This window comes from Schistocerca americana, chromosome 8 (genome assembly GCF_021461395.2).
Source record: "Schistocerca americana isolate TAMUIC-IGC-003095 chromosome 8, iqSchAmer2.1, whole genome shotgun sequence".
NCBI lineage: Eukaryota > Metazoa > Arthropoda > Insecta > Orthoptera > Acrididae > Schistocerca > Schistocerca americana.
Genome location: NC_060126.1, coordinates 99,813,638 through 99,838,886, shown reverse-complemented (window position 1 = coordinate 99,838,886; position 25,249 = coordinate 99,813,638). Strand labels below are relative to the sequence as shown.

Below are 25,249 nucleotides of genomic sequence, written 5' to 3'. Positions count from 1 at the left end.
ACACCTTTTTCGCCGATGGAAGCAGGATTCCTGGGAACAGTATCGCAGGTTCGGACCACGATTATGCGACTCTATGGATATCAGACCCCCATCAGCGTACCTGGGATTTCCCTGAATCGAGCAGTCTGTACTGAATCAGACACGGTTGCAGAACTTTTAGCAGACCATTATGCTCAGAGTTCCGTTTCTATGAACTACCTACTGGCCTTCTGCTCCCTGAAAGAGCGGTTGGACGTCTGAGCCATTCATTCCATACACACCACCCCGAATCATTCAATGCTCCATTCAGTGAGTAGGAATTCCAAAGAGCCCTCACTGCTTGCCCTGATATGGCTCCCGGGCCAGATCGCATCCACTATGAGATGCTCAAACACCTCTCGTTGGACTGCCAGTGATACCTCCTCGAACTTTTAAAATTTATCTAAGTTGAGGGTGAGTTCCCATCTCAATTATGGGAAAGCATTATTATACCAGAATTGAAGCGTGCCAAGAACACAGTGGAGGTGGACAGCTACCGCCCCATTAGCCTCATCAATGTTCTGTGCAAGTTGCTTGAATGCATGGTGAGCTGGAGGTTTAGTTGGCTACTTTAGTTTTGGGGCCTTCTAGCTCAGGGTGGCCTCCGTAAGGGCCGCTTTGCCACCAATAATCTGGTCTGCCTGGAATTTGCCTTCCGTATGGTATTTGCCCGCCGTCAGCATTTGGTTGCCGTCTTGTTTTGACATGTGGAAGGCATTTGATACAACTTGGCGACATTACACCCTCACCACACTTCATGGTTGGGGTCTTAGGGGCCTGCTCCTGATTTTTATTCAAAATTTTCTGTCGCTTCGTTCCTTCCGCGTGCAAGTTGGTTCCTCTCACAGTTCCTCCCAAGTCCAGGACAATGGGGTCCTGCAAGGATCTGTCTTGAGTGTCTTCCTTGTTTTAGGTGTTAACAATGGGCTCGCCGCAGCTGTGGGAACGTCCGTATCAGCTTCTTTGTATGCTGACGACTTTTGCCTGTGCTACAGCTCCACTGGAATTGTAGTTGCTGAACGGCAGCTGCAGGGCGCTATCCGCAAGGCGCAGTCTTAGGCTGCAACGCGTGGCATCCAGTTTTCGGCTGCCAAGACCTGCGTCATGAATTTCTGCCGGCATCGCACTGTTCACCCTGAGCCATGGCTTTATCTTGACAGCAAACCTCTTGTCGTGGTAGAGACGCATCGATTTTTGGGTTGGGTTGGGGTTGGGATTGGGTTGTATGGGGGAAGAGACCAGACAGCGAGGTCATCGGTCTCATTGGATTAGGGAAGGAAGTCGGCCGTGCCCTGTCAAAGGAAACATCCCGGCATTTCCCTGGAGCAATTTAGGGAAATCACGGAAAACCCAAATCAGGGAGGCCGGATGCGGGATTGAACCATCATCCTTCGGAACGCGAGTCCAGTGTGTTACCCACTGTGCCACCTTGCTCGGTTTTTGGGATTGCTTTTTGATACCTGGTTGGCTTGGCTCTCTCATATTCAGCAGCTGAAACAAACGTGCTGGTGGCATCTTAACACTCTTCGTTGTTTGAGTCACACCAGCTGGGGATCCGATCAGTCTACCCTTCTATGACTGTATCAGGTGTTGATTCAGTCCTGTCTCGATTATGGAAGCCTGGCTGATGGTTCAGCATCGCCTTCCATTTTACGGTTGCTTGACCCTATACTTGACTGCAGGATCTGACTTGCAACTGGAGCTTTCCATACAAGCCCTGTAAACAGCATGTGCCAAAGACTACTGGCCACCTATGCTGCACATGTTTGTAGCTTGCCCAAGCATCCATTACCATCTCCTGTTGCCCAACTCGGTCGTCCATCTACCAGAACAGCAGCCTTGTCAGGGTGTCCAGTTGCAGTTCGCGTCCGGTCTATTGTCTCTGGGGTTGAGCTTTTCCCTTTCCTACCTCTTTTCTGGGCACTTATACGTATACCTTTGTTGTGTGTGCCCAACCCCTGCCTTCAGCTGATTTGGCACAAGGTCCGAAAGACTCAGGACCTCCTGAGGCCCTCCGCCGATGTTTTCTTTCTATCCTTGCTGCGTTTCCCAGCTCTGCTGTAATCTATACCAACACTTCAATGGTTGCTGGTCGAATCGGTTTTGCTTTTTCTGTTGGGAAACAATCTGAACAACGCTCATTGCTGGATGGCTGCAGTGTGTTCACTGCTCAGCTGGTAGCCATCTCCCGCACCCTAGAGTACATCCGCTCCTGCTCAGGTGAGTTGTTCTTTATCTGTAGTGACTTCCTGAGCGGTTTATGAGCTATCGACCAGTGTTTTCCCCGCTCTCGTCTGGTGATGGCTATCCAGGAGTCCATCCATACACTTGTTCGTTGTGGCCACTCCGTGGTTTTTGTGTGGACCCCGGGTCATGTTGGCGTCCCAGGTAATGAAGATATTGGCACATTGGCCAAACGGGCTATCAGTGCACCGGCCCTGTAGACTGGCCTACTGGAATGTGATCTCCAGTCAGTATTGCTGCAATAAGTCCTTGGTACTTGCGGTGATGAATGGCACACCATGCCTTTACCCAACAAACGTCGGGTCATCAAGGAGACTACAGGTGTGGCGCTACTCCTTGCAAGCCTCTCGCAAGGACTCAGTTGCTCTCTGCTGGCTGTCATTGGCCACACCTGGCTGACGCGCAGTCATTTATTGCGCCGTGAGAACCCACGTCTATGTTGCTGTGAATCAGCGTTGACAGTGGTCCATCTCTTGTTGGACTGTCCGCTTTTAGCTGCGCTCAGGCAGACGTTTGCGCTGCCTGATACCCTCCCTGCTCTTTTAGTGGATGGCGCTGCAATGGCTGACTTAGTTTTGAGTTTTGTTGGAGCAGGGGGCTTTTATCTCTCGATCTGAGGGTTTGTCTCTTCTTTGTGTTGAGTATGGCCTTTGGCCTACGGTTTTCTATTGGGGTTTTTAGTGTGTGTCTTGGTGGTTGGCTTTTCCTTTTTTTATTTCCATGGTCGGTCAGCCACTGTAACATTCTGTGTGTTTTTAATTCCTCTCTTCTGGTCTTTGTCCATGTCTTTCTTGTTCTGTGTCGTCCCTTGTCATCTCCGTTGCTTGTTTTTCTTCCTTGTGGGTGTTTCAAAGTCGTGGAAAAAGGGGCCGATGGCCTTTGTAGTCTGGTCCCATCAACCCCCCGAAACCAACCAGCCTTTCTCTTTAACCACTCCATAATATCTGCCTTGCGCCAATTTGAACATGGCAGCTTTTCTATCTGAATGGTTATCCATCACGATGATTGACCCTTCTTCCATCGCAGACAACAGTCGAATAAACCAATTCTTAAAAACTTCTCCATTCATTTCTGAATGGTAATCGGATTGGCAAGAACTTTTTCAACCACGAAAAACAAGTTTGGCGACTGGTATGGAGCCTGCGGTTAATGAACCAGAATGGGCGATGATTACTCGGCCATCTCTACCAGTAGGCACTTTCAAACCACCATTTTCTTTGGAGTCGTGCCATATATACTTATTGGTGTAGTTCTGTGAAACCCAAGTTTCATCCAAGTACACTACAGGCCTGGTGTCTTCAGTATGCAAGAAGTGCATTGTACGCAAAAACTTCGCTCTTGCTGCTGCAATGTCTCTGTGTTCCATTAAGAATTTTCGTCCATCAGTACACTTCTTGAATTGGAAACCAAGGGAGCGGAGAAGACGAAGAACGGAGGTCTCTGAGCCCAAGTAATAAATTTTTTCACGGAGGTCAGCCTGTATTTTTTTTAGCTGTTCGATGCCCTCCTCTGTCGTAATATCCAAGAACAGCTCTACGCACGCACGAGGTCTTAGTTAAAATCGACAAAGTTGGTTAATTTCCGTTCACGTTCATATCCCTTTCTTGGAGAATCGAAACACTCATTCATGTCTGGATATTCTGCCAATGACACAGATTTGCTAATACAGCCTACAGTTGACTTGGAGACACCACACACTTTAACAGTAAGCTTATGAATTTGCGCAAAATTTAAGTTATTCGTCGCTTCTTCATTGTCGGCCAGATCAGTTAAAAGCTTGAGAACGTTTGATGTGATAATTTTCGATTGCTTATTAATGTCTTTCTGCCCTTTACACACACCGATCAGAGGAGTACTACAAGTAGGCCTTTGCGCCTGCATTGTTGTCCACCACTGAACACACGTCCAGGCACCATTCTAAAGACAGTAGGATGCTGATATCATATGTTAACACTCAATATAGCACGGTAAGACTGAGCTTTCAGCTGCTCTGACCTAGCACACCGTTAACGGTACCTACGTGGAACAAAGCCGAGAGGCAGGCTTATCACAGACCGCAGCCCCTTCTGGCCTCGGGCAGCGGCCATGACCTTGAGAACTCTACTCTCGTGCCAGCCACTATAGTGGCAGACTTTTACTATTTTCGTATTGAAGATGTTTAACTGATGTGAGAGCGCTTAAGTGAGTGGGAAAGCATGGTTGAACTTGCACAGGTAATTGGTAGTTACTTTTCGGTTAACAGGAGGAAAATCACTTACAATAAATGGTGAAATATGCAGGTCAGAGAGAAACTGTATCAAACGATGTTACAAAGGCGGTAGAACTTTTCACATTGCCAGAGCAGTAGCAATCGCTCAGAATAAATGGTGAAATATGCAATAAATCGGAGGCTGGTCAGAGAGAAACTGTATCAAGTGAAGTTACAAATGCAGCAGAACTTTTCACATTGCCAGAGCAGGAGAATGACTGTCTCTGAGATATGGTTTTTATTGTGATTTCGAGCTGTCACCAAAGGCCTTGACACAATGGTAACACCGGTTCCCGCCATATCACCGAAGTTAAGTGCTGTCAGGCTGGGCTAGGACTTGGATGGGTGACCATCTGGTCTTCTGAGTGCTGTTGGCAAGCGGGGTGCACTCTGCCGACCGGACGAAAGCCCTATAAAACTGCAGCAGACATGCCCGATCTGCTCCCCAGGACTGATGGCTCAGACACTTCAAAATATTCAGAGCCTTCAGGGCCTGCACCTTGATGTCTTTAAGGTGCGGCAACCACGATAACTTGGAATCAAAAGTGAGGCCCAGAAACCTCACAGTGTCACTAAAAGGAAGAATGGTGTCCCTCAGACGCAATTCAGGGGAGGTAAAAGCACGTCGAGAACGATTAAAATGAACACACACAAATTTGTCTGTAGAAAAGGTAAAACCCGTCTTCGCAGTCCATGCCTCGAAACACTTTATCGTACGCTGCAGCTGCTGACTAGCAGTGACAAGACTGGAGGAAGAACAGGAAACAGCAAAATCGTACACAAACAAGGAGCACTGGGCCGGACTCCAGATAATGGACGTGATACTGTTATTGGCGACGGCAAAGAGGGTTACACTTAAAACGCTAACCTGAGGAACTCCATTCTCCTGCACGTACAAATCAGATAGCACATTACCAACCCGACATCGAAAGAGGCGGCGGGAAAGAAAGGACCGAAAGAAGATGGGGAGATGGCCACGAAAGCCCCACTGATGGAGTTGACTGAGGATAAGGCGGCGCCAAGTAGTGTCATACGCCTTATTAATGTCAAAGAATACACCTAAACAATGCTGGTTACGTAGGAAGGCCTGCTGGATGGCCGCCTCAAGCAGGGTCAAGTTGTCTACAGTTGAACGACATCTCCGAAAGCCACACTGGGAGTGGCTAAGGAGCTGCCTGGTCTCGAACAGCTAAACCAGGTGACGGTTGACCATGCGTTCCAATGTCTTCCCGACACAGCTCGTCAAAGCAATACTCCGATAACCACTGGGATGCATTCGGTCCTTCCCCGGTTTGAGGAGGGGAATCAAAATCGCCTCCCTCCACGAGTCAGGGAACGTGCCGGATGACCATATCATATTAAAACAATTCAGGAGAACTTCCTTGGATTGCAGCAACAAGTGCCGCAGCAAGCTGTACCGGATTTGATCGTCACCTGGCGCAGTATCATGAGCCACAGACAGCGCCGAATCCAGTTCCCACATTGTGAAGGGGCAGTTGTAGGGTTCAGAATTTGGAGACGAGAAGTCCAAGTGACCCCTCTCGATGGCAGTGCGGTAGCGGCAGAAATCTGGATCACAGTTAATAGTGCCAGTAGATTCCGCAAAATGCATGGCCAGTGTCTGGGCAATGTCCCTCGGCGCCGTGAGGAGACATCCCTGATGCAGCAATGCCTTGACAGGTAGTTGGCGCGTTTCCCGGAAATCCTCCTGATGGCTTCCCATACTATGACCATATAACACTTGTACCCAGTGTATACGGTCGTTCAGAACATCCATGATGCCCTACTCCACCTGCAACGGCAGGGGAAGGAGGTTTCTTTCCGCTGGGTGCCAGGGCACGTGGGTATTAGGGGAAATGAACTGGCGGATGTGGCTGCCAAAGATGCATGTTCCCTCCCTCACGTTGTTGAATGTGCCGTCCCCCTCCATGCTGTTACCTCCCTTTTGCGTTTTCGTGTTATGCGTCAATGGGAAGAGGAGTGGTTGGCAGTTGGTGAAAATAAGCTGCGTCTCGTCAAGGCCACCACGCGTCCATGGCGTATGTCCTACCAGTCATGCAGGCAGGATAAGGTTCTCCTCACTCGCCTTCGCATCGGGCACAGTCCCTTAACACATGGTTTTTTACTCCGGTGGGAGGACCCCCAAATCTGCAGTGCTTGTGGTGTCCAGATTACTGTCCGCCACATTTTATTTGACTGTCCTTTATTGTCTGACCAGAGGGCGGAGGTTTCCTTGCCACCGGATTTGCCCTCTATTTTGCAAGACGATGCAACAACTGTGGTTAAGGTCTTACAGTTTTGTGTCCTGTCCAATTTGTTGTCTCGGATTTTAGGGAGAGGACTTTAATGTGCTGCTGGGTGACTGGCTCACCCAGGTTTTAGGTAAGAGGTCCGCCAGTCACAATTACCTACTTGTTTCACTTCGATTTGTGTTCTCTTTTCCTTGTAGTTCCTTTCCTTTTTTAGTGCGTTTCTTGTCCTCTTGTTTTGCCTCTGTATGTGAGGATTTGGAACTGCGTCAGGTCTGTGTCTTTTAGCCGTTCTCTTTGTTCACTATCCGTCTTCGTCCCTTCACCGCATGTGTTCCTGTTTCTATGCATTTGGGCGCTGATGACCATGCTGTTTAGGGCCCGAAAACCTCATATCACACACACGCACACACACACACACACACACACACACACACACACACACACACACACACACACACACACACTGCACTCTGCCCTTGCAAGGCAAACTGAGGAGATGTTACTGAGAAGTAGTGGCTCCGGTCTTGTAAACTGACAGACAGATGGGAGAGCAGTGTGCTGACCACATGCCCCCCCATATCTGCATCCAGTGACGCCTGTGGGCTGAGGATGACATGGTGGCCAATCTGTACTGTTGGACCTTCCAAGGCCTGTTTGGACAGAGTTTAGTGTTTCAAGCTGTCATCATAATGTTTACTAATCGAGTGAGCAAAAAGTTGATTGAAGAGTTTGCTTCTTGTAACATGGCAGCCTTCCCCAGACTTCTGAGGCAGGTCTCCTGCTGCAATATGGCGCCTGATCTGTTGGTCCATGTGGCGTGTCAGACATCGTCTCAAATCAGAGCCGTAGTGGAAAATTGTATAGTAGGACATAGGCCAACAGTGGATCAAAAGGGTTAAAATATTGTCTCGCTGCCTAGATGTAACTGATCTCAATGGTGTGACTGGTTCCTGTCCTGGGCAGGCCTACATGCACTGTATGAGTTGAAGTACTCTCAGGAAATTGAGTACATGATGAAATTTGTAGCTTAAACACTTTAACAGCCTAAAGAAATCAAGACCCTCTGCATCAAAGATTATTAATTCATTAGATAATGAGATCATAAGGATATTTATAAGTACAAAATACAGAGCAGCTCAGGTTATGTCTGTAGTTAGACATAACAGTGCTCTCTTAAACACCTTGCAATCTTTTTATCTCTATGGTTGATTATGCACATGTTGTAAATCAATAAACATTTATTAACAGCTCTATGTACATATTCACCTATGTTGTAAAGTTGACAGAACATGACCCAATATATCTGGGTGATCCATGGAATCTGATTGATGCTTCAACACAACACAGCACTAAACAGCAGAATATTCATACCAATAATGCAACTGATGTGTCCGCTTAAAAGGAATTTTGCTGTGACATCGTCGTAGCAAAATATGCATACGCCCACTCTGCTTGCTGCCTCATTTAGTTCACAGGAAGGGTATTACAGGTATAGAAATACACAGAATCAGTAAATAATCAGCAGTAAAATATTAATTAACAAGATTACGCCTCTTATTCATTTTAATATTTGCTATTTATTTTGTTAACTGAAAACTGGTGTAATACAAAACATTGAAGAACAGCAAACCAGATGCTAATCAGCCGTATAACTTTAACTATGGATTTCTGTACTTTTACAGAGAGCATAATGAATTGAATTTTTGAATTCTATGTAATTAATTGGGAAAAAATTTTTGGGGGAATTAACTAACTGATGAAAACTACAGATAATTTTGTATGTATCAAAAGAAAAATTCTCTCAAGATATCTACAAAATTATGAGATAGAATTTCTGGCCATTACTTACATTCAGGATACAAAACTGCTGATAAACATACATAAAAAGAGCTACACACTCTTAGGCTATGGAACTAATAGTTCCTTCCTCAGTGATAGGACAGTGGAGGTTAAAAAGGAACAGCAGGTCACTCAGACCCCATGATGACAAGCACTTACCTATTTGTTCCAAAAGCTAGAATTGTGCAAGAACTTTACATATTTCTATTAGCAATAATGGCATTTTGTCTCATCGCCACCTGTGTCTCATTCATATGTGCACAGTAAAATGCAATTTGTGTCCTAATATATTCATTCTTATGCTTAGTGCTGACAATGTGTTTGCAGAGGAGAGCCGAGAGAGGCGCAGGCAGAGGCTGCTGCAGAGCTGTGACCTCCCCATCCCAGGGAATGTCAAGCTCACTGCTGCCAAAATCATCGACAATGATTTAAATGATGCTCCAGGGTCTGATACATCTGACTCTGTATCTTCATTGCCACATATAGTACGCACCTCAAAAGATACTGGCCGTGCTGATGGTAAGTTCTACACAAGAGTGCTTTCATAAGAGAAAATTAACATGAAATTGGTTGTGTATTACTGATGCTTTTAACTTGGCATAACAGTAAGTAACAAATGTAATACATGGCTAGAAAAAAAATTAGAATACCAATTGAGAGAATTAAAATTAATTCAAAATTTATTATAGAAGTGATCCATTTACATATATGGAATGATTACATTTACAGATCAATAGCTCAAGTGGTATCAGGTGTGAAACCATTCTGAAACACCCATATTAGTATGCAGTGTAGCCTCCATAGGCAAATGCAGGCACTGAATCTGGCATGCAGTCAGTCACAAAGGTGACAATTACTGTCTTGGAATACATTATTCTACACTTTCTTGATATGTTTACATAGCTCTGCAAGAGTTGTGGGTTGATGAGTCACATGAGTCACTTGTCGTCCTGACATGTCCCATACATGTTTGTTGTTTGGAGACTAGTTCAGAGACTGTGGTGACCAGGGAAGCTGCTGCACATCTTGCGAGCACATTGAGTAGCAAGGGCAGTGTGTGGATAGGTATTATCCTGTTAGAACAGCAATTCACCTTCCTGCTGCAAGAAAGGCAGAAGAACTGGTCAAACAACATTCTGCATGTATCAAGCACTCGTAAGTGTTCCCTCCACAAACACTGAATGTGAATGAAAATTGTGGCTAATTACACCCCAGACCATGAGGCCTGATATGAACTGTTAGAGACAGTGCTTGCCATATCTACACTGTACATGTGAACAACCACCACCATGCATACAAGTAAAATTTGCTTTCATCCCTGAAAATCAAGGCATACTATTCCGTCCTCCAGGTGATCCTCTCACAGCAGCAATCGAGCTGTGCACATCAATGCTGTGGCATGAGTGGAAGATGAGCTTGAAGTGTGCTTGCCTGTAGTCCCACAGTTATTAATGAGTTTCCAACAACTCAGGTTGGCACTTGTGGGGCCACATTTACTCTTATCAGTGCTGTGGAAGTTGTACGATCTTCCGCTGGTGCTCTTACTACATGACATTCTTGGTGGGCGTCTGTGCTGCATGGACATCAAGAATCTTGTCTACAAGTGTAAAATGCTCATGTATTCACTATTGCCAGCGTCACTGCACAACTGATGTGACACATCCAACTAGTGTAGCAATTTTATGAAATGACCATCCCACCAACTGAAGAGTAACAGTTTGTCTCCTCTCAGACTTTCCAAGTTGGCTGTAGGAAGCATGAGTATGTCCCCATGGCATGTTGTTTACTTGCTCTACAAGTGTGCACCACACTCATCCTAATGGCCATGGTCATTCCCTTTTAAAAGGTAGACAGTGGATACGCTCTGGTATGCAAGTCTGCTAGTAGCTGATTTTGAAACCATTATCATAACACATACCATCCCACAGGTGGCATATTCTGCCATCAGATGAAAATCAACATCACCTTTCAAGGTATACAAATTTTTTTTTCAACAGTGTAGAAAGTAAATCTTCATTCAGTTACTCTGCCCAGATAACAAAGATTTATTTCTTGTGAGAGTATGAGAAAACTCAGTTAATCAGTTCTTATTAAAATTTAAACAAAATATGTTTATTTGAAATTTTATTCTCTTCACATGCAAAATGTAGTGTAAATACTTATCACTGAGTCAGCCACATTAGAGCCACTCATGCTGTGTGGATATTATCCTCATAATTCCAAGATTCTCAAGGTGTGCAGAGAAATGTTTCAGCTTTAAGTGTTGCAAGACCGGTGACTTGTTTCCCTCATTCTCACAACAGCTAGGTCCCTCTCATACTGAGGTATGAGTGGAATGCCCCTCCTAATCTCCCCCAGTTGGATCCTCTTTTATCTCTGAGTAAGGAAGATTTGTCTGATGTGATAGAAGAAGAAACAGGAATCAATTTAGAAGAAATAAGGGATTCACTATTAGAATCAGAATTTAAAAGAGCTTTGGAGGACTTAAGATCAAATAAGACCAAAGGGATAGATAACATTCCATCAGAATTTCTAAAATCGTTGGAGGAAGTAGCAACAAAACAACTGTTCATGTTGGTGTGTAGAATGTATGAGTCTGGCAATATGCTATCTGACTTTCCAAAAAACATCATCCACACAATTCCAAAGATGGCAAGAACTGACAAGTGCGAGAATTACCACACAATCGGATTAACAGCTCATGCATCCAAGTTGCTTACAAGAATAATATACAGATGAATGGAAAAGAAAATTGAGGATACGCTAGATGACCGTCAGTTTGGCTTTAGGAAAGGTAAAAGCACGAGAGAGGCAATTCTGACATTTCGGTTAATAATGGAAGCAAGACTAAAGAAAAATCAAGACATGTTCATAGGATTTGCTGATCTGGAAAAAGCGTTGGACAATGTAAAATAGTGCAAGATGTTCGAAATTCTGAGAAAAGTAGGGGTAAGCTATAGGGAGAGACGGGTCAGAGACAACATCCAAGAGGGAATAATAAGAGTGGACAACCAAGAATGAAGTGCTCATATTAAAAAGGGCCTTTTGCCCCTACTGTCCAATCTGTACATTGCGGAAGCAATTATGGAAATAAAAGAATGGTTCACGAGTGGAATTAAAGTTCAAGGTGAAGAGATATCAATGATATGATTTGCTGATGACATTGCTATCCTGAATGAAAGTGAAGAAGAATTACATGATCTGTTGAATGGAATGAACAGTCTAATGAGTACAGAATATGGAGTAAGAGTAAATCTAAGGAAGACAAAGGTAATGAGAAGTAGTAGAAATGAGAACGGCAAGAAACTTAACATCAGGATTGATGGTCACAAAGTAGATGAAGTTAAGGAATTCTGCTACCTAAGCAGTAAAATAACCAAGGTGGATGGAGCAAGGACAACATCAAAAGCAGACTAGCAATGACAAAAAGGGCATTCTGGCCAAGAGAGGTCTACTAATATCAATTATCGGCCTTAATTTGTGGAAGAAATTTCTGAGAATGTACATCAGCATTGTATGGTAGTGAAACATGGACTTTGGGAAAACCGGAACACAAGAGAATTGAAGCATTTGAGATGTGGTGCTACAGACGAATGTTGAAAACTAGGTGGCCTGATAAGGGAAGGAATGAGGAGGTTCTGCTCAGAGTTGGAGAGGAAAGGAATATGTGGAAAACACTGATAAAGAGAAGGGACAGGATGATAGGACATCTGTTAAGACAGGAGGGAATGACTTCAATGGTACTAGATGGAGGTGTAGAGGGCAAACCTGTAAAGGAAGACAGAGATTGGAATACATCCAGCAAGTAATTGAGGATGTAGGTTGCAAGTGCTACTCTGAGATGAAGAAGTTAGTACAGGAGAGGAATTCATGGCAGGCCACATCAAACCAATCAGAAGACTGATGACCAGAAAAGGAAGGAACTGATATATCTGAACGCTAGATTAATTGATTTCCTTTCAACTGTGTCAGTGGACTGTCATTTTTTATCTGACAAATAAATAGAAACTCATATCAATCTTATACAAACAGAACCTGCAGTTCATAAACCAATAAAGTTTTATCTATTGGTTAGTCGTGAATCACACCTAAAGTATGCAAAATTGTCAGTAGATATCCTTTGTCACCCACACATGATAACAGTTTTATTTTTTGTCAAGTGTAGTGCCTAAATACACAAATCACACACAAAAAACTCATCATACTGCACTTACAGTACAATACAGTACAGAATAGTACAGCTATGAACTTTAGAATAATACAAGAAACCATTTAGTTGTGCAAAGATGAAGCACGGTGGAACATTATACTCACTACATTTACTGTCCTTAAATATTTCACTTTAGGTGTTGCAATTTGAAATAATTGCGTTTTAATGTGAGGTCTAATTCTGTGCTCTTTCTATGTCAGTTTCAGCTGTATCTAGCGATATTTCACTGTTGGGTCGGATGCAGCATCGTGACTCAACATATAGCTCTATGTCTGAGGGCACTGAGAGATCTTCTTCATTCAGGGTGAGTCCACTGTATGTCAACATACCTGTAATGCATGTATATCAATGTTTAGAAATTTATATATTCTTGCATTTCATAAAGATTTAATTCCTTTTACCTTTTATGCAAATGTCTGTGTGATAGTGGCAACACGGCACACTAAATTTCTTGGTGTTCAACTTGATCCAAAACTAACATCATAAAATCACACAATAAGAACAAAATGGACTCAGCTCAGTTGTTTGATAAGCATACCTAGGACTTTTGTAAGTGGAAAGCTATTGCATAATTCTTATTATGTCTTTTTACATGACTTCTTAACCTGTGAAGTATTGTAACCAGAAAACCCAGAGGAATGAGAAGAATTTTTATTTGATCAAACAATGGAAAATCTAGGATGGAATGTAACAATATTAGAGAAGGAAAGTTGCTACTCACCATATAGTGGAGACGCTGTGTCACAATAGGCACAACAAAAAGATTCACACAATTGTAGCTTTCAACCACTAAGGCCTTTGTCAACACTAGACACACACACACACACACACACACACACACACACACACACACACACACACACACACGCACACATGCTCACACACGCACATGCACACACACACACACACACACACACACACACACACACACACACACACACACACTCACACACTCACACACAAACGCAAACATAAGTTCAGTTGTCTGAGACTGCAGATGTGTGTGCAAGTTGCATTTGCGTATGTGTGTGTATGTGTGTGTGTGTGTGTGTGTGTGTGTGTCTAGTGTTGACAAAGCTATAATTGTGTGAATCTTTTTGTTGTGCCTATTGCGACTCAGCGTCTTCGCTATATGGTGAGTAGCAGCTTTTCTTCTCTAATATTGTTGAGAAGAAACTAACAAACATTATTGTTATAAATTACCATTATCTTGTCCTCATGATGCCTGCAACAGATGGCTGAAGAGTATTTCTAACCTCTTCACATCGTATTGGTTCTTGAAACTTTATAAGCAGGCTTTTGGTGCCATTCTCCTACATATAAGTTCAATACAATTTGCTGATTCCATCTGGTATGGATGCTACACAGTTGAGCAGTATTCTAATATAGGACACACCAATGATTTGTATGCTGTCTGCTTTGTAGGCGGACTGCATATTCCCAGTTTCTTGTAAACGAAATGAAATTTGTCTCCTATGTTGTATATCGTAGAGCATATGTGATCATTCCATGTCATACCACCACAAATTGTTACTCCCAGGTACTTGTATAAGTCGACTGATTCTAACTGTTAACAACTGATATTATAGCCAAGGGGATACTATGTTTTTCTTTTTCTTTAGTTTTTCAATTTTTGAACTGCATAATTTTACATTTCTGTACATTTAAAACAAGGTGCTGATATTTTCAGCATTCTGAACTTATATCAAGATCTGATTTAATATTTGTGCAGCTGTTTTCAGACAAAACTCCATTATAGATAACTGCATTATCTGCAATAAGTCTGAGGTAACTATTAATATTGTCTTTCAGGTCATCAGTACAGAACATGAACAACAAGGGTCCCAAAACACTTCTCTGAGGAACACCCAAAGTTACTTTCACATCTTTCAATGACTCTCCATCCAAGATGACATGCTGCATATTCCCTAGCATGAAATCTTCAATCAAGACCATCCTTCCCTCCTTTCCTTCCTCTCTCTCTCTCTCTCTCTCTCTCTCTCTCTCTCTCTCTCTCTCTCTCTCTCTCTCTCTCTCTCTCTCTCACACGCACACACACACACACACACACACACAAATACCAAGGCTTTTTTGATTTTTTGACAGCACTTCTGTGTTGATGAAGATAACATGAAATGATGAGGACAACACACACACATACACCATCCCCAGGTAAACAAAATCTCCAACCCAGCTGGGAATCGAACCCAGGACCGCACAATCTATAGGAATAATGCCAACTACTGGACCACGAGGTCCAGACAAATTTAGTTCATTCCTCATATAACCACAGTTTTCTTGCTACACATTGGTTAAGTTCTGAGTCAAATGCTTTTCGGAAGTCAAGAATACTGTATCCATCTGATTGACTTCATCATTTGACTTCCAGATATCATGAGAGAAAAGCTCAAGTTACATTTCACATTACAGTATCACTGTTTTCAGAATTTAAGCTGATTGACATGGAGTCATTCTGTTTGAGATATATCCTCATATTTGAGCTCAGAGTACATTATAAGATTCTATAATGGATGGACATCAGTGTGCTTTCTTCCAATCACCGAGTTCATGTTTTTGTTGAAGGGATGTATGTTATATTATGGTTGAATTTTGAGCTAACTTAGCCTTAAATTCTGTATGGAACCTGACAGGGTTTCATTTTAGTGGTTTCAATTTTTCTCAGTGCCCCTGCACTATCATCTATGTCATTGATCTTTGCAGTGGTGTAAGAAGTTAATTAGAGCAACATTTCTGTATCTTCCAGAGTGAAGGACCATTTGGAAATGGAATTTAACATTTCTGTTTTTGCTTCAGTTTTCCTTTCAGTTCAGTCATTAATGAGTGTCCCAACATGTAACATTGGTGCCTCTGATAGCCTTTACATATGACCAGAATTTCTTGGGTTTTGCAGGAGATCTTTCGACAAGATTCTGCCACAGCGGTCATTGAAGGCTTCACATAGTGCTCTCTTGACAGTCAAACGCATTTTATCCAGCATCTCTCTATTCAAAGCCTTATACTTTGTTTTACATCTATTATACAGTAGTCTGTTTCCTTAGAAGTTTCTTTACAAAGACAGATTACCATGCCTCTCATTGTGGTGTGATCTACTAGGTACATATCTGTTTATTGCATGGTCAATTATTCCTTTAAACTTGTGCTATTGTTGTTCTCCATGCTCCTGCCCAGAATAAATGTTTTGAGCTCCTCTTTGACGTATGACACGACTTTGTCATTATCTCGCTTACTGAAAACATGAATCTTCCTATTTGTTTTAGCAGCCCTTTGTACGTTAGTAATAATTGTTGCTAAACCTACTTCATGTTCACTGAACCCAATTTCAGTGAGGACATCCAAAACATATCAGGTCTTCTTGTAGCCATTAGGATTAATATATTTCTATCATGAATGCACTGCTCTAGGCAGTTTACAGAGTGCATTTAGTATTATTTCACAGGATGTCTTGTCTTACCCACCACGTTTATTTATTTATCCATCTATAGACAATCAGGATTGTATGTATGTTGTTGACATAAGTATATACAATAGGTACACAAATTTATAATTATCACAATCAGAATTCATGAATATTGTAACGTAAAGGTAGGCCTACACTGTTAAACCACTTACTAACACAGTTGATAATTTTTACATATAGTGTATCTATATATTTACATCACCCAACTAATTCTTGACAGTATAAAAGCACTTTTCCAAGAGAGATTTTTTTAGTGATTTCCTGAAGTTATCTATTTTGCTTATGTCTTTGATCCCTTTTGGAAGATTGTTGTACAGCTTAATTCCATTATATAACATGCTATTTTGATGAGTTTTTGATTTGTTTTTCCCGTAGAGGTCTAAGTGTTGTCTGTGTCTGGTTTCTTGTGCATGTATGGAACTGTTTATCGGAAACTGGTGAATGTGATATTTTATGTATATTACTGTCTGCAAAATGTATTCACATGGAACTGTCAATGTACCCAAAGATTTGGATAACTCCGTGCAGTGGGATCTATTGCTACTTGTAGTTATGATTCATACAGCCCTTTTTTGTAACTTAAATATTGTTTGTCTGTTCTTACAAACCTAATTTTTCCAATCATTTGTTGGATGATTAAAGAAAGTATCCCCCAATAATGAAAGTGTGATTGTTGGACCTTAGTACTGGTGAACAGAGTATTTTTCTGTTGTTTACAGCTACATTTTGGAATGAGTCTGATGGTTGATAGCAAGATCGAGTTGCACTTTTATGCCCACCATTGATAGCGAGTCTTGCCCAAGGAATTTCACATGCAGCTTTAGTTTCTTACCTCAGTGGATTTGAATTTCTTGTATTCTGTGGCAAATCAGCCAACTCTTATTTTAATACTTTATTTTATTAAAGGAAGAATAATGTGCAGAACAGCCAGTGTTCTTTGCCAGCTGAATCCAGCAACTGTGAATTACCGAAAAGTTAAAGTGCACTTGTGGTGTAGACGGCTCTCCCACTGCTTGCTGCTGTTGGCAATTAATTTCCATTCATTGTAACCAATTGGGTGATAGTACACAGTAACCAATGAGAAATGCTGAATCTAACAACTTGTTTCAGCAGAGAATGCAAACTGATTACTTTTGTCTTTAATGTGAATAGCTGACTGTTATTAATCTGGCTCTTATGGACTATAAAATTGGTTACTTTTTTTTGTATGGTGAACCCAATGAATGTGGCTGGAGGAAAACTAGCTGTGGTAATGAAGTGATATGTAGTTTAGGTTGAAATGTTGCAGGTTATTTGTAAGTTGATGAAGACAATAAAGTCAAATAAAGTCAATAGTGTCAAAATGACATTTACATTCTTCCTTTAATAAAATAAAGTATTAAAATAAAAGGTGGTTTATTTCCCACAGTATGCAAGAAATTCAAATCCACTGGGATAAGAAACTAAAGCTGCATGTGAATGTAAGAAAACTGGTTTTAGTAACAGACTGAAGTGTAGCTTAGCCCGAAGTATAGTTTAGGCTGAAGTGTTACAGTTTGGATGTGAGCTGGTGAAGCCTCTGAATATGACTGGAGGAAAACTCGCTGTGGCAACAGACTGATCCCAATGGTCCTTTTGAAAGCTTCTTGGGTTATTTTCAAAAGTCCCAATTTCTGAGGTTGTGGTTATGCAGGAACCTAAGAGTACAATTTAAATTTTATGGAATTTTCGGTTTGGCAGTATCAACATATTCCATTATGCTGCTAAGTAACTTCATGCACTCATCATTGTGATGACATTTACTGAATACCATTTTCCCCTTGGTTCTGCCATCTTGTCTAAGTGTATAACTTGTCATTGCTCATGTTTGCTTCCCTTCATTCACCATGCAAACAGTCGCCAACTGCAGGATGCAATGCAAGAGCAAGTGATGCTGTAAGTACACTTTTACATCGGCAACAAAACGCAGTGCTGATACTCTAGTCTTTTAGCCTTCAACTTTGTCCCCTCTCATTGTGCCTGTAAAAAGAGAACTGTTTAGGTAGTGTGTGAGTTATCACATTGGGTTCTATTATACTTTCCTGGTAAATCTGCTACAGATACAATTCTGAATGGTTGCATTGCAACTTCATTACATAATATCATTAAGAACTAGATGAAGAATTTATTCTTGCAGGTGATATTAACATTATCAAAAACTAAAAAGTAATAAAAAGCACATTGCTGCATGCTGTCTGAGAAATTATGACTTCTTGCTTGGTTATTACAATCACTAAAGACTGGAAGTTACCATACAATTCACTGTAAATGGGTATTATACTGCAGCACACCTGAAGAATACTTCGTCTTTTTCACTTGTACTTGCCATTTATCAATGGCAAATGAAGAGTTTTGATTCAGGAGAATTCTTGACAATTGTTTTAGCTATTTTCCCAGTTTGAGGTCAATACCCATATGCAAGATGTGTAGGGTTCACATAGAAGGGGATGTTGCCAACTATCCTTTATACCTGATATGTCCTTCTGTTATTGTAATACTGTATACTGCAATTAAGACTGTATTGTAAATGTTTACTTTATGCCTCTTTCAAAAGCAATAATACTGCAGAATATCTGTTATGTCACCTCTGGGAGTATGGTAAGTCATAAATAAAGTTTTCAGATTCTTCTGTTAGTTATGTACTGTGAGTTTTATTCATAGTAGATAGAGGACTGTTTTGGTGAATTTAAGAAATTTGGTATGAAAACTTGCAAATGTTTGAACAATTAAATAGCACTTACATTGCTATTGACTCGAAATTTACAAATAATATGTTATGAAAAATATTGTTGCAGAGTGTTTCAACAATTACCAGCAAGGAATCAAATGGCAGTGCAACAGATCTGAATAGTCCACAGATAAAACTAATATTACAGTACTTATCAGCTGAGGATGGTGCAACAGGCAAACTTACAATCTGTATAAAGGTAAAGTTGCTGAAAGGATGTCAAAACTTTAATATTACAGTTGCTTGCTTGTTTCAGCAGAGGATGCAAACGGATTACTTTTTGTCTTTAATGTGAATAGCTCGAGACTGACTGTTATTAATCTGGCTCTTATGGACTATAAAATTGGTTACATTTTTTTATATGGTGAACCCAATGAATGTGGCTGGAGAAAAACTGGCTGTGGTAATGGACTGATCTGCAGCATAGCCTGAGGTCTAATTTAGGTTGAAATGTTGCAGGTTCTTAGAATTCATTATATCAATGTAGAAATGGTAATAACAGATAGAAAAAAAGTGGAGCTAATGGTCTGACACAGGCATGGAAAAATGTGTATGCATAGACTACATTTTATGGCAATTTGTCACTGCAGTGATGGTGCCACCAACACTGTTGCAAATCATATGCTGATGAATATGGGCCAGCCCTATTTCTGAGAGATAAGGTTGATAAATCTTTTATTCCACCTTTGAGCATATTTACATGCAATTGGTGTCGTTAGTGTTAACACAAAATAATATCAACAGTAATAATAATATAAATTTGGACAAATGGCATTAAATATAATACAATAATCGAAGATGGATGCTGCAGTAGCCACCAGAAAGATCGCAGGAGGCGCACATTGGCACATTGGCACATTGGCACGGACGGTAGTTGCCGCAAGTAGAGTCCCGTCCACCAGAGGGCACGCGAGAATTCGGACGCGACCTCTGCTGGCATAACAACAACAACAACAAGAACAACTCCGGCAGCATGGGCCGTGCCCAGTCAGTTAACATCGGGCATGACTAGGACACAGTCCCGGTCTACGCTAAGTGAAGTGCGATGTAAACGTGAACAGTGTTACTACAGATACAATGCATATTTATGCAAATGTCAATAAAAATAAAAAGTTTCCTAACAGATCAAGCACAAGATAAATGAACTACATAGTTCAGTGAATGACCAATAAATAATCAAACAGATAATTAACAATAAGTAGATGAAACAGTAATAAAATAGTTGCACTGTGTGCCATATGTATAGTTTGCAGTTACTTTATTGTTCATTTTCGTAAGGAAAGTGGGTCATTTGTTACATACTCAAGGAACACTTGGATGGTTGTCAAAGGGCTTCTGGTGCTGTCCTCATGGATTAGAACATGTTCATATAGCCAAAACAGACCTGTTTTTGTATTTCTCTGTAGATGTTTTCTTCTTGCTCCTGTGCCACCTCTCTTCATTACAATGACTGCAATCATTTTCAAGCTTAATTTGAAATAAGCAAAATACTGTTTGGTTGCATCAGCCTCAACCTCTACACGGATCATTCACTGTCTTCTTTCCTGATTTTAAATCACCATCATTAACTTGTATGTAAAACTTTCCTTCTCCCGATGTAGTAATGGGAACGCTGATGATTGACTGTCCCAGTTTAGTAAATAACAGTCAGATAAAGATTAAAAGAAAGCATTTAACAAAATTTTAGGTACAGCTCTAGATTTAGAAGAAGATGTGTACTATTGCTGTGCCAGTATTTGAAGCCTTTACTAGTAGTTGAACCTGCTGAGTGTTGAAGTTATTATGGCTAAATACTAGTGACATTATTAATAGAATATTATTATTTAAATGCCATGTAAAGCTTATTTTAATTGATTCCTTTAGTAATTAAACTTGGAATTGCAAACTTCTGGTAACAAAAGTCATACTGGTGGGAAGTGCACTTTAAAGAGAGACAACAAAGTTTTTCATGAATCACCAGTTTCTAGTATCTAATGCGGAGTCCCCATCCCATTGTAATCAGTATACAGTCTGTCATATTGATACTGCCTTACCCTACATTTACAAGATATTCAATACCATATTTCAAAATCTTAGTGGGTCATGGGAGAGGTGGTTAATGAACTAAACTTTTGAAAGAAGTTCACTTACTTAGATATAAAGTCCAAATTTATTTTTATTTAGTTCATGATTGTGGATTACAGAACTGGGAGTGATGCCAGGTGCTACTGTGGCCTGTGTAAACATTTATAGTCTGTAAGTGTATAACTCAACTACTGTCGTAAACAGTAAGCAGCTACATAGCCCAAAATGTGGCCATGATTTATGCTACTAGAAATATTATGAAACAATATTGTTGAGGTATATTTTCAGCAATATGCAGTTTGATTTGCTTATCTACACACACTTGAAGACACTGACAACATTATGAAAAGGATAGTTGTTACTCACCATATAGCAGAGATGCTGAGTTGCAGATAGGCACAACAAAAAGACTGTCAAACGAAGCTTTCGGCCAAATATGCCTTCATTGGAATAGACAACACACACACTCACACAAATGCAACGCACACACACACACACACACACACACACACACACACACACACACACTGGTGCAAATGCAACTCACAAGTACATAATCACAGTTTCCAGTGTGTGTGAGTTGTATTGAATGTGTGTGTGTGTGTGTGTGTGTGTGTGTGTGTGTGTGTGTGTGTAGTTCTGATGAAGACTTGTTGGGCTGAAAGCTATGTTTGGCAGTCTTGTGTCTATCTCTGCTATATGGTAACAACTATCCTTGTCATAATGTTGTCATTATTCTATTCTGGATTTTCCTTTGTTCAGTTGAAGACATTGTTAGAATGACTGTAGGGAAATTCACATTACAATGATTGTATTGAAATTCATATATTACCCTTAGTATAGGCAATAGGTATTTTAATAACTAATATCCCTTGAAAAATAATTTTTTTTTTGGTCATCAGTCTACTGATTGGTTTGATGCGGCCCGCCACGAATTCCTTTCCTGTGCTAACCTCTTCATCTCAGAGTAGCACTTGCAACCTACGTCCTCAATTATTTGCTTGACGTATTCCAATGTCTGTCTTCCTCTACAGTTTTTGCCCTCTACAGCTCCCTCTCGTACCATGGAAGTCATTCCCTCATGTCTTAGCAGATGTCCTATCATCCTGTCACTTCTCCTTATCAGTGTTTTCCACATATTCCTTTCCGCTCCGATTCTGCGTAGAACCTCCTCATTCCTTATCTTATCAGTCCACCTAATTTTCAACATTCGTCTATAGCACCACATCTCAAATGCTTCAATTCTCTTCTGTTCCGGTTTTCCCACAGTCCATGTTTCACAACCATACAATGCTGTACTCCAGACGTACATCCTCAGAAATTTCTTCCTCAAATTAAGGCCAGTATTTGATATTAGTAGACTTCTCTTGGCCAGAAATGCCTTTTTTGTCATAGCGAGTCTGCTTTTGATGTCCTCCTTGCTCTGTCCGTCATTAGTTATTTTACTGCCTAGGTAGCAGAATTCCTTAACTTCATTGACTTTGTGACCATCAATCCTGATGTTAAGTTTCTTGCTGTTCTCATTTCTACTACTTCTCATTACCTTCGTCTTTCTCCGATTTACTCTCAAACCATACTGTGTACTCAGTAGACTGTTCATTCCGTTCAGCAGATCATTTAATTCTTCTTCACTTTCACTCAGGATAGCAATGTCATCAGCGAATCGCATCATTGATATCCTTTCACCTTGTATTTTAATTCCACTCCTGAACCCTTCTTTTATTTTCATCATTGCTTCCTCGATGTACAGATTGAAGAGTAGGGGCGAAAGGCTACAGCCTTGTCTTACACCCTTCTTAATATGAGCACTTCGTTCTTGATCGTCCACTCTTATTATTCCCTCTTGGTTGTTGTACATATTGTATATGACCCGTCTCTCCCTATAGCTTACCCCTACTTTTTTCAGAATCTCGAACAGCTTGCACCATTTTATATTGTCGAACGCTTTTTCCAGGTCGACAAATACTATGAAAGTGTCTTGATTTTTCTTTAGCCTTGCTTCCATTATTAGCCGTAACATCAGAATTGCCTCTCTCGTCCCTTTACTTTTCCTAAAGCCAAACTGATTGTCACCTAGCGCATTCTCAATTTTCTTTTCCATTCTTCTGTATATTATTCTTGTAAGCAGCTTCGATGCATGAGCTGTTAAGCTGATTGTGCAATAATTCTCACACTTGTCAGCTCTTGCCGTCTTCGGAACTGTGTGGATGATGCTTTTCCGAAAGTCAGATGGTATATCGCCAGACTCATATATTCTACACACCAACGTGAATAGTTGTTTTGTTGGCACTTCCCCCAATGATTTTAGAAATTCTGATGGAATGTTATTTATCCCTTCTGCCTTATTTGACCGTAAGTCCTCCAAAGCTCTTTTAAATTCCGATTCTAATACTGGATCCCCTATCTCTTCTAAATCGACTCCTGCTTCTTCTTCTATCACATCAGACAAATTTTCACCCTCATAGAGGCTTTCAATGTATTCTTCCCACCTATCTGCTTTCTCCTCTGCATTTGACACAGTGGAATTCCCGTTGTTCTCTTAATGTTACCACCATTGCTTTTAATGTCACCAAAGGTTGTTTTAACTTTCCTGTATGCAGAGTCTGTCCTTCCGACAATCATATCTTTTTCAATGTCTTCACATTTTTCCTGCAGCCATTTCGTCTTAGCTTCCCTGCACTTCCTATTTATTTCATTCCTCAGCGACTTGTATTTCTGTATTCCTGATTTTCCCGGAACATGTTTGTACTTCCTCCTTTCATCAATCAACTGAAGTATTCCTTCTGTTACCCATGGTTTCTTTGCAGCTACCTTCTTCGTACCTATGTTTTCCTTCCCAACTTCTGTGATGGCCCTTTTTAGAGATGCCCATTCCTCTTCAACTGTACTGCCTACTGCGCTATTCCTTATTGCTGTATCTATAGCGATAGAGAACTTCAAATGTATCTCGTCATCCCTTAGTACTTCCGTATCCCACTTCTTTGTGTATTGATTCTTCCTGACTAATGTCTTGAACTTCAGCCTACTCTTCATCACTACTATATTGTGATCTGAGTCTATATCTGCTCCTGGGTACACCTTACAATCCAGTATCTGATTTCGGAATCTCTGCCTGACCATGATGTAATCTAATTGATATCTTCCCGTATTTCCCAGTCTTTTCCAAGTATACCTCCTCCTCTTGGGATTCTTGAACAGCGTATTCGCTATTACTAGCTGAAACTTGTTACAGAACTCCATTAGTCTTTCTCCTCTTTCATTCCTTGTCCCAAGCCCATATTCTCCTGTAACCTTTTCTTCTACTCCTTCCCCTACAACTGCATTCCAGTCGCCCATGACTATTAGATTTTCGTCCCCCTTTACATACTGCATTACCCTTTCAATATCATCATACACTTTCTCTATCTGTTCATCTTCAGCTTGCGACGTCGGCATGTATACCTGAACTATCGTTGTCGGTGTTGGTCTGCTGTTGATTCTGATTAGAACAACCCGGTCACTGAACTGTTCACAGTAACACACCCTCTGCCCTACCTTCCTATTCATAACGAATCCTACACCTGTTATACCATTTTCTGCTGCTGTTGATATTATCCGATACTCATCTGAACAGAAATCCTTGTCTTCCTTCCACTTCACTCCACTGACCCCTATTATATCTAGATTGAGCCTTTGCATTTCCCTTTTCAGATTTTCTAGTTTCCCTACCACGTTCAAGCTTCTGACATTCCACGCCCCGACTCGTAGAACATTATCCTTTCGTTGATTATTCAATCTTTTTCTCATGGTAACCTCCCCCTTGGCAGTCCCCTCCCGGAGATCCGAATGGGGGACTATTCCGGAATCTTTTGCCAATGGAGAGATCATCATGACACTTCTTCAATTACAGGCCACATGTCCTGTGGATACACATTACATGTCTTTAATGCAGTGGTTTCCATTGTCTTCTGCATCCTCGTGTCGTTATTCATTGCTGATTCTTCTGCCTTTAGGGGCAATTTCCCACCCCTAGGACCAGAGAGTGCCCTGAACCTCTATCCGCTCCTCCGCCCTCTTTGACAAGGCCGTTGGCAGAATGAGGCTGACTTCTTATGCCGGAAGTCTTCGGCCACCAATGCTGATTTGAAAAATAGTATGGTTAAAATTAAGT

The 25,249-nt window shown here is 41.3% G+C and overlaps 1 protein-coding gene across 1 annotated transcript in view; it reads left to right on the top strand.

Annotated features, from left to right (window-relative positions):
- The window catches only part of LOC124545069 (synaptotagmin-5-like), a 325,196-nt gene that overhangs the window by 249,015 nt on the left and 50,932 nt on the right, over positions 1-25,249 (top strand). The window contains exons 3-5 of the mRNA XM_047123873.1: positions 8,929-9,120; positions 13,012-13,115; positions 19,103-19,234. Coding sequence (XP_046979829.1) covers positions 8,929-9,120; positions 13,012-13,115; positions 19,103-19,234 — 428 coding nt within the window. The remainder of the gene's footprint in view (positions 1-8,928; positions 9,121-13,011; positions 13,116-19,102; positions 19,235-25,249) is intronic.